This window comes from Phodopus roborovskii, unplaced genomic scaffold (assembly GCF_943737965.1).
Source record: "Phodopus roborovskii unplaced genomic scaffold, PHOROB, whole genome shotgun sequence".
NCBI classification, from domain to species: Eukaryota; Metazoa; Chordata; class Mammalia; order Rodentia; family Cricetidae; genus Phodopus; species Phodopus roborovskii.
In genome coordinates, this window is record NW_026126407.1 from 48,597,670 (window position 1) to 48,607,955 (window position 10,286).

Genomic DNA, 10,286 nt, shown 5'->3' on the forward strand with positions numbered 1-10,286 from the left:
TACTGGGTCTATCCAAGTAGCAATGCACTTGGCTCTCCCCTCAAGAGGAGAGTAGACCCAAGAGGATCTGAGCTTATCCTGAGCCTGGAACTGCCGCCACCAGCACTGGGTAGGGAGAACAAACGCTTGTCTAGACCTGGTCACACCTGGCTACCCCACTATATATAGCAGAACTCTGCCCACAGGAAGTGGACAGAACTCAGGTAAGAACTGTGAGTCATTTGCACACATGTCCCTCTGGGGAGACCCATTCTTGACCAAGCCAGCTCCAAGATTCAAGGTGGCAAAGAGCAACTGGGTTGGGAACCAAACGAGGCCAGCCCTCTCCACTGCCTCTCTCTGTAGGGCCAGAGCAGATGAGTCTATGTGCCATCTCCTCAGCAAGGCTGGTATCAAGGACTGGGAGCTTCATGTGAAGTGCAGGTTTTCTAGAGAGGCTAGAAGAGGGTACTGCTTGATCACACAAAGAAACAGATGTTGACCCTCCAGACTCATGCTCACAAGTGGCTTCCTTGGTGGCACTTCAGTGTTACTAGGCAGCTGGTCAGGGGTGAGGCTGATCTGAGGACCCTCCCAGGTAGCTGGGGTGGATCCTGACAGGTGTGGCCCAGGTGCCTCTGATGAAAGTGCCTGGGGTTATGCAGGGCAGGATGGGTCCTTCAGGGTCAAACAGCTTGGGCCTTCTGATTTTGGTCCCACTCACTGCTTGACACCCTGGTCAGGGCTATGAGCTGTGGAGAAGCTATCCCATCAGATAAGAGGAGACTCTGACCCCAGTAGGTACAAGAACTAGCATCTTTATTTCTGGGACATGGTCAGAGACATGATCTTGGCTGTAGGCTTCCAGTGGGTCATCGCTGAGGTTGCTCCTGGCCTTTGCTGGGCCACCAAGTTCAAGAGGACTGTCTTCCACTGAAGCCACCTGCCCAGAGACACAGCTCATACACAGCACACCTCCTTGTGGCTGAGATGCTACCCTTAGAAGACCCAGGCTCTCAGCTGCCCACCTCACAGCCTGATACACTCCCCAGGAGTTCACAGAGACCAGCTCGCCCAGGGCTAGGTCCTTGATGAAGAACCGCTGCCTCACCAGGGACATGAATACCCTCTTGCTGCCCAATGTCAGCGGCCAGGGGCCCTCCTCGCTCCACAGGCTCAGCATGCTCTCACGCAGGGTTGCAATTTCCTCTGTGCGCTGCAAATGTAGAGGTACAGTGTTAACAGGACCCATGGGGGACGAGATCACTGCGGAGAAATGGAGATGGAATTACAGGGGTGGGCAGAAGATGTGTGTGGGGGGGTATATCTTCTGTGGAGGAAGCCCAGCGGTAGGCCATCATCTCCAGGAAACACTGCTCAGCACCACCCAGCTAGCAAGCTGCTTGGGCCCCATGGAGACAGAAGAGAGACTTGGTGCAGGCTAGCAGAGGGCGAGGGGTCAATGGTTCTCCGAGTTTCTTCTCACCAGCTTGGTCTCATTATTAAACTTCAGGTTCTGGATGGTCTTGTTGGCCTGGAGGCTGTTCTCTAACTTTATTATTTGCTTCTGAAACTAAACACAGCTCCAGTCATGGGTAGACATGGACTGCTCATGTCCAGATGTACCCATTAGTACAGAATCACCAACACCGGGAGGTTAGGGAGACAGATGCAAGTGGCTCCCAGGGGCCCCAGGGATACCGTGGCCAGCTGGCCCTGAATCTCTGCAATCTTCCGTCCAGGGTTCTCCTCCTTCAGAAACTGCACAGACATCAGCAGGGTGGCTAGCTCCTGTCGCACAGCCTCAACCTCAAACTCTCTGTGGGCACCAAGGGCTGGTTGTAGGGAAGTCCAGGAGCCCAAGGAAGATGGCTAGGCTATCACAGAGCTAAACTTGAGAGTGCATGCAGGCTATGCCACAGGAGGTAGAACTCAAGGTAGGACAGACTGGGGACAGGGCAAGCACAGGTGCAGAGGTACAGGGCTTAGAAAAGTACTGTGGAGATCAGTGTCAATCAGGAGGTCCCAAGTTTCTATACCTTCCAGTGGCCTAGGAGGCTTCAAACTCACCTGGCCTTGCCCTCTGCAGAGATCTTCAGGTCCACATCACTCTTGAGGAGAACACACTTGTTGGAGATACTTTCTATCTGAAATGTTGAAGATGTAGGAGTTTAAGGTGACTCAGCATAGCCACTTGGGAGCACCAGGCTAGCTCAAGCCCAGCCAAAGCCTGGATTTTCAAGGCTAGCTGCACCCAGGCCTTACCCACCTGCTGGGGCAGGCTGTTCACTTTTTCTTGCATCTCCTGCAAGTGAGCTGAGACCTCTTTCAGCCACTGGGCCAGATTCTGCAGGGACTCCCTCTCCACACCTTCCCATGCAGCCTGCACCTACAATTTCAACATCCGGTGAGGGATGGTACACAGATGGTAGACAGCACTGACTAAAGTCTGAAGGCAGACTGTCTGACTCTAAGCATGTTTGTATATAGACCTGCAGGTGGCCAGATTTGTATATAGACAGCCTGACCAGACACTGTAGAGGACAGAGATGCCAGATCTATGTTCTTCCCAGGCAAGGCCATCCAGTGGAACAGAGTCATGTCCTTGAGAAGGTTGCAGCTGGTAATGAGAGGAATAAGGAGACTGGCCACACTGCAGGAGGGGTACAGACATTGTGGTCAAAGGACCCTGTTGTCAGCTATTCGCTCTGGCCATACATGCTCAGAAAGGATGCAGAGACAGCCAAGGTTGGGGGACCCAGAGGTATGTTCACAGGAGCTACAAAGGACAACATCCCCCGTGTCTATCACCAGAGGAGCAAGCAAAGCATGGCCTGTCCACATGTGGGAATGTTATCCAGCTATAAAGGGATGAAGCATGGGTCCACACAACAGCAATGACCCATGAAGGCGGCTCAAGGGAGAAGTACTGAGATAGCTCTGCAGCTGACTTGGCTGATAACTTTTCTATGAATGTAGTAAAATGACTGTGTTTTAGTTATGGTTGGGGTTGAACTCAGACATGTGATCCTAACACTCAGGAGGCTAGGAAGGAAAACTATCAGGCCAGCCTAGGCTACATGGCAAGATCCTCTTAAAACACAAAACAAAATGGGAGGTGAGGGGAATGGGAGGAAGTGAGGGGGGCAGGGAGGGAGAGGGGTGGAAGAGAGAACTGTGGTTGGAATGTAAAATGAAATGAAAAAATCAGAAAAACAAAACAACAATAAGAAAAAGAGTAATGGGCTGAAGGAAGGCTCAGCAGTTAAAAGTACTGGCTGCTCTTCCAGAGGACTGGAGTTTGGTTCCCAGTATCCATGTTGGGTGGCTCACAATCACTGTAACTTCAGCTTAGGAGATTGATGCCCTCTTCCTGTCTGAGCATTCACATACATGTGGTATGTACACACAGATACATTAAATGAAAATATATAAAAGAAACTCAAATAAAATATAAAACCAAACAAAATCCACTAGTTTTTGTTTTGTTTTGTTTTTCAAGACAGGGTTTCTGTGTGTAACAGCCTTGGCCATCTTGGAACTCACTTTGTAGACCACTTTGTGGCCTTAAACTCAGAAAGATTCACCTCCCCAGTGCTGGGATTAAAGATGTGCACCACCACCACCTGGCAAAAGGAGATTTTTCTTTTCCTTTTTCTTTTTCCTTTTTTTTTTCCTTCCTCCTTTTTTAAACAGGGTTTCTGGCTGGCCTGGAATTCACTCTTTAGACCAGGCTGGCCTCAAAACTCACAGAGATCCACCTGCCTCTTTCTCCCAAGTGCTGGAATTAAAGGAATGAGCCACCACTGCAGGACTGAAAGAAGAATTGTTGGAAGGAAGGAAAGAGGAAGGAAGAAAGGAAAGAAGGAGGAAGAAGAGAGAAAAAGAGAGAAAGAGAGAGAGAGAGAAAGAAAGAGAGAGAGAGAGAGAGAGAGCGCATGGCCATGGACTAAGAGTACCGAACAAGCCACCCTGCCTGATTCAGAGGATTGGGTCTCTACCCTTGGCCCCATCGTCTTTACTGCCCTCCCTTATGGGTCTGTTCACCTCACCTGAGACAGCTTCAGATCTAATGTTTGCTCCTGCAGGTCTAGCTTCCAGTTCAGAGCTAGACAGTGGTCACTCAGGTCCTTCAGCTGCTGGTCGAGCCCTGCCATTGACCCCTCCAGGACCTGACTCTTCTCTTGGAGCTGCATGAGACAGTAGAGGTCCAGGGAGGCTCTGGCTAGGTGCCTGTGTACACAGAGATTCCTGCTGACCACCACTTCCTTAGCCACTTACCAGCTGCAGTGCACTCTGCGTTTCCTGCTGGGCTAGCTTGCCAGCCATCTGCACAGCCTCCAGATTTTCGTGGACATACGAGGCCAGCTCCCCGGCCTGGCTCTCCTCCAAGCTCACCTTGGCCTCCCTGCATATTGATGTTCAAATTGTCCCTTAGCACTGGTCAGTGAGGGGAGCTGGTTGTAGCTCTGGGACTTTCCAGGTGAATTCATGAACCAAAGGATGGATGCTACTAAGAAGGGGCTCTGAGTGAGGGTCAGGGCAGAAGAACAGGAGCTCTAGCAGAAGCCTGCTAGTCTGCCAAAACCAACTGGCCTAGTGTTTAACTTACAGCTGTAGGGGTTGAGGCAGGGCAATCCCCAATTGAGCTCAGACAGTAGTTAGCTGAGCAAGAGACTGGGTGGCCCATTTTCCTGACATGACACCCACCGAGCCTTCTGTTCAGCCAGCAGGACACGATTCAGTGACACTTGGTTCTGTCGCATGAACTTGGTCAGATAGACAACAGCTTTGTCCAGGCCCCGGCACTGCTCCAGCAGGCGACCCTCCTCCTCCTGCTGTGACAGAAGTGGCCCTGAGCCTTGGTGACTACCTCATTTCCCATCCCACCTGGTCACCCAGGCTCACTTCACGATGTGCCCGCAGGGTCCGCAAACGCTCCTCTGTCAGTTCGTGTAGCTTCTTCCAGCGGCTTTCCAATTCCTCTCGAAGGCTGCTTTCTGCCATGAGCCGTGAACTTTCTGAAGATTTCATTCTCTGTGGAGACATCACTGGCTGCTGTGAACTTGTGGCCCACCTGGGCAAGCCATGAGGACACTGGGTCCCACCCAAGCCCTCACCTGCTCCATGGCCAGGAAACACTTCTGCAGAAAACTGCATAGTTTGGCCTCCCTCTTTAAGAAGCGGATGCTCATCTCCTCACCGAACTCAGTCACCTGGTCCTGGAAGGGGTCACGTAGTCACCTGAAGTATCCCCACTGGACATCCATTCTTTAACTCAGGTCACATTATCCCCATATTCCCAATCTCTGCATAGCCAGGCTTCATGCTTTGGGTAGATAGGACCCACTGTCCTCCTAATACTAGCTCATGGGCCAGGAAGGGACCTAAAGGTCAAGATCACAAGAGTCCAGACAATTCAGCACACATTCAGAGCCCTAGATGTATCCAGGGAAGGTTGTGCAATGGGCACCAAAACCTATGCTGAGCTGGGGCTTCAGTAAGAGAAGCAGGTGTGGAAACACCCCACTATGTGAGAGCATGCCCATCCATGTGGGAACACCCCATACACAGGGTGGGAGGGAAAATTAGCTGCAAGCCTTTGTCTTCTCTCTACGCTGCTCTTCTGCTACTCTGAGCATCTGAAGTCACAGGATAGAGGTTTGAGGCCCATCCAGCCTTCTGTCCCTCTACCTCACACCCTCTGTAGTACAGCTGTCTCCTTTGGGACTTGATATAGCCAGTGCCATTATACAGCTGAGCAGCTGTGGTAATCTCTTGAGTCATGGCCATGAGAAACAGCTCTAAGGAGATAGCTCTGTCTATGGAAATGGGGCTAACAGTACCTCTGAGAGGAAGGAGGGAGAGTCAAAAGACTCCCTCCTGCCCAACCACTCCAATGCTGGAGGATGGGAATGGTAAAGTTTTGATGGTGAGGTCATGGAGACTTTTTGGTGTTGCACTGTCTTTTTGGGGTTGCATGAGCCTGTAAAAAGCCCCAGAAAGCTTATTTACTTGCCTGCCAAGATGGACTTAGAATCTCTCTTTAACCCTGTTGGTCCCTTCCCTATCTGTAATGAAATCATGTTTCTCTTATGTCAACCCAGGAATGCCAAGACTTGACAAGGCTGAATGTTGTGACACATATCTGTAATTCCAGTACTGGAGGCTGAGGTCCACAGTGGGGCTGAGGTTACCCAGAGCTTTACAAAGAGTTCTCACCTTCCTATATGTGCCAAAGAAAAGTCATACAAAACCTTATAGTATCCATTTAACTCTCACCTTCTCTGTGGCCACAGGGCTCTCCTGCCAACAGGCCCAGGTCTCAGACCCTGTGCTGTAGTCTGGGAGAAGAAGGCTCTCAGGGAACTTTTTACATCATCTGAGCCACTGCTGGCCCCCTCCCCTGTAGGAGGAGAGCCTAAAACAGGGTTGGCTACTTTTTCTGTTTTGGGGGATAAAGGGCATTTCAAAACAGGGTTTCACTGTAGCTTTTGGAGGCTATCCTGGAACTTGCTCTGTAGACCTGGCTGGCCTTGAACTCACAAAGAGTTGCCTTCAGAGTGCTGGGATTAAAAGCATGTGCCACTACCACCTATTTTGGGGCTTTATGAGACCCTATCTTATTTTTCTTTTAATTTTTCTTTTAAGATAGGGTCTCATAGAGCCTAGGCCGGTCCCACATCTGTCATGCAACAGATGATACTGAACTTTTGGTCTAGTCTCTAGCTGCCAAGGGTTACAATTACAAGCATGTTCTACCACACTCAGTTTTAGGGGTGCTGGCAGTTAAGCCCAGAATTTTGTGCATGCTAGGCCAGCACTCCATCAACTGAGCTACACACCTATCTCTCAGCCACATTTTCTGAAGGACCAGACAGCAAACATTTCAAGCTCAGAGGGTCTCCCCCCTGAAGCCTCCCAACTCTTGTCCAAAGTCATCACTATTCCTATGTTAAACAAATGTTCATGGCTCTGTGCCAATGAAACTTATAAAAACAGGTATTGAGGTGTAAAGTCCTGACACTATTGCTGAAGAGCCCTGGAAAAGCCTACTATACGAGGAATCCTTAGCCCTAAGCTCCCGTGCTCTCGATGATGCCAATGTATTAGCTTCCCAGCTCTGAGGGCAATGCCACCACCCCTGGGCAGCAAGATTATGTTGAGACAGCTGAAGCACCCAGTAATGCCCTGCCCACCCTGTCCTGTGAGGAGCCTGGACACTCAGAATAGCAGCTGTAGTCACTGGTCTCTATAGAGCCAAGGAGCTGGGTATGCGTAACCATTCTTCAGCCCCATGAGGCCCCTCTTAAGGGTACCAAGCAGAAAGGAGAACATGCTGCCCTGGGAATTTGTGACTCCTACTTGAGGGAACTGTTACAACTGAAAATAGTTGCAGAAGAGGCTTTAGGACCAGACATCCTGTCTGATAGTTCACTGATATGGTTAAGAGGTCCCTGCTCCCCCATGCCTTCTGTTCCCTAAGATATAGCAACACAGCATTTAAAATTTGGCTGTGTGACCACAGACGTTTTCAATGCCTGAGAATGTAGCTAAGGGCAGTGAATGGGCAATGCCAGGTGGGATGGGAGGTTATCACATCAGACTGGTGAGCCTACCTTTGTGTTAGCATGTACACTGACAAACAAATGCAAGAAGGGAGACCCACTGATGGCAAAGCCATAGGCTAGGGACACTGGAGGTCTACTCAGAGACCTTTCGATGACTCCTGCCTAGGCTAGCTAGGCTTGGCTTTCAGGAGGTACCTGCATCTTGGCCAACCCACGGTCCACCTTTTGGTCGGTGTCCTCCTGGTTCCTCTGTAGGGTGCTGCAGGCTTCTTCCCGGCCCTTCTCCTCTTGCCTCAGCAAGTCAGTCAGTTTGGTCACCCTAAAGGCAGTAGGTGTGGTAACGCCAACTCAGCTAGGGAACCATAGGGAAGCTGGTGGGCTTTGGGACCCTAGGTTCTTCTTAGGCTGCGGTACACAACCTGCTCAGGTAACACATGGAAGTGAAAAGAGACCTTAGAGTCCCTAGTGAGGGCAAGTGACCAAATAAAAGAGCAGGAAGGTGGGGGCCCCAGTGGTCAGCAATGCGACACTAATGGCAGAGGATGGCCCACTGGTGGCACTAGGGCATAGGGCAAGTAGGACCTAAGCCTCAGTCAGGCCTGAGACTCCTAAGGTGTATACAAAACTGGTTTGGAGCCAGTCCAGGGAATTGGCTCACCTGAGGTTTATCTCCTGCTCGGAACATTTCCGCTCTGAGTCCTGTAGCACCTGTGTCCTCCTGATCTGTGTCAAAGCCTCTCGGACCTCTACCAGCCTGGGATAAGGAGTTGCCCTGCCAGTCCCAGTGCAACTAGGCAGCATTTATTGCCACAGGTCTAGCCACGGGGCCCTGTGACCAGCCTCCCACCACCATAGTCTGCCCCACCATGTGCAGAACCCGGTCTGAGTTGGACCGTATTATAGGCATCATTTACTTAAACAAGACCAACTGGGGGAAAGGACACCCACACCAGCTACCTCGGGGAAGCATGGGCCCCAGTCCCTCCCACTAAAGCTTATGCCTGTCTCTCTGTGTGTACCTTTTGTCCAGGGCTTGTATCTGGTTCTGGCTCTGGGGCCCAGACAACTGCAAGGAGGAAAGAGGAACTAGGCAGGCCAAGTCTGCTGCCTACAAAGTCCCTCCAGTACTGATGCTGGAGGATGTGTAGGAGCCAGGACATGGAACCACTGACATTAGTAGGGTCAGGGTCCAGGGAGCTGTTTCAAGGACCAGAAGGGTGGCTTGCTTATGTCTGTTGTTCTGCCCCATGTCTTACCTCTAGTGCCTCCTTCTCAGGGCTCCAAGCTGCCTGCTGCACTTCTTGCCTCAGCTGTCGAAGCTCTGAGGCCTGCAGCTGCACACGGGCACGAACCTGCAGCAGCTCACGAAGCAGGCCCAGTGTGGCATGCTCACAGCGTTCCTTGTGACCCTTCAGGCGAACCACCTCAGCCTGCAGCTCAGCTACCCTGGTCAGGGCCAGAGCAGCTGGGTCAAGCAAACTGCCTCTCTTGGAGGTTAACTCCCTCAGTGTGTCATCTCCCTGTTTCTCACACTCTGCGAGGCTCACCACTGCTCCAGCTGTTTCCGCTGCTTAGGGTTGTCATGTTCAGGGACCAAGGAGCTGGACACCAGGCCATCACACTCATACCTCTCAGAGGTCTCCAAACTCAAGGGCTCAGGACTGGCTAGGCCTTCTGTTAAGAGAAGTTCCAGGTCCTCGAGGGTGACCGTGCTCAGTTGTGAAGGAGGTGAAAGCCCTAGTGAGGGGCTGTCCGCTGGCTCTGGAAGGAAGCACTGTGGGAGCTCATGCACAGAAACAGTAGTTCCTGTAATCTTGCTCAATGCCATCCTGAGCACAGCTCTTGCTGAGTCAGAGACTAGCCTGCTAGAGGTTCAGTTAAGAGGGGTTGGGGGCAAGGAGGGAGGACACACAGTTCTGGGTCAGCTCTATCAGCCCGTGAGGTCCAGAAGCAGGACTGCTCTGCATATCCCATCCCCTCCACTCACCTGACATAGTTTCACCAGCAGTCACCACCTGTAGCTCAGGTTATGATGTTAAGTGCCTATGTGGCTGCCCAGAGCTGGACACCAAGGTGAAGGTGGCTGAGAGGCTGGCTGGAGGGAAGCAAATAGCCCAGGCCAGGAAGCTGAAGGGACTGGGGATTGGTTAGGGGATAGAAGAGAGGGCTTTGGGCCAGAGTAGGCAAGAACTTAAGAGAGGCTGTGGGACTTAGGGAGGTGAGGGTAAAAAGGTAAGGTCTTTAGGAAGAAGAAAGGGTCGGGAGTGGAGACTGGATTCTTGGGAAATGAGTCAGAAGAGGCTGTGGACCCCTGAGAGCGGTTGAAGTATAACGTAGTGGGCCCCTGCACCTATACCTGACTCCTCAGTGGATCTTGAGTTAGTCTAGAACCTTCTTTTTCTCACCAGAACCCTATGACTTCATGGCCAACTGCCAATGGAACCTGAGTCCTCATCGACCCTGTCCTGCAGCCTCCCTAACTTCTGGTTCCTGAAGGATGTGTGTGTGTGTGGGGGGGGGACGACTATGAAGCATCCCTCTTGGAAAAGGACTTCTGGATTATGGCCATGGTGAAGAGGTTGTCTAGGAACCCTCCCAGGTCCTTGAGTCACATACAGAGCAGAAAGTGAGGGTCCTAGGCAAATGGGACACAGCTGGCCCCGCATCTAAGAACAGAGACACCCAGGGGGTAGGATGACAGCCACAGATGAGACCACTGGAGTTTCAGCCTTCCCA

The 10,286-nt window shown here is 51.5% G+C and overlaps 1 protein-coding gene across 2 annotated transcripts; it reads right to left on the reverse strand.

The window, feature by feature from the left end:
• Positions 1-781: 781 nt before the first annotated feature.
• Positions 782-9,739, reverse strand: Ccdc154 (coiled-coil domain containing 154). 2 transcript variants are annotated; one of them, XM_051181122.1, is made up of 17 exons: positions 9,538-9,739; positions 9,098-9,311; positions 8,807-8,996; positions 8,570-8,616; positions 8,209-8,304; positions 7,746-7,869; positions 5,100-5,201; positions 4,888-5,016; positions 4,690-4,814; positions 4,261-4,387; positions 4,032-4,169; positions 2,249-2,368; positions 2,050-2,126; positions 1,681-1,798; positions 1,466-1,552; positions 1,008-1,195; positions 782-922 (listed from the first exon to the last, which is right to left on the reverse strand). In XM_051181122.1, exons 1-17 carry the CDS (start codon positions 9,542-9,544, stop codon positions 799-801), a joined length of 2,013 nt encoding a protein of 670 aa, XP_051037079.1. In that variant the 5' UTR covers positions 9,545-9,739; the 3' UTR covers positions 782-798. The 2 variants fall into 2 exon arrangements, with proteins under 2 accessions (XP_051037079.1, XP_051037078.1); XM_051181121.1 differs by having other exon boundaries at positions 4,690-4,817.
• Positions 9,740-10,286: the final 547 nt, after the last annotated feature.

Coding starts and splice junctions, on each gene's coding strand:
- Ccdc154 (XM_051181121.1), bottom strand. Junction 8,617..8,806: donor CTGAGAAGGAGGCACTAGAG/GTAAGACATGGG, acceptor TCCTCCTTGCAG/TTGTCTGGGCCCCAGAGCCA. Junction 8,305..8,569: donor ATACAAGCCCTGGACAAAAG/GTACACACAGAG, acceptor TCCTTATCCCAG/GCTGGTAGAGGTCCGAGAGG.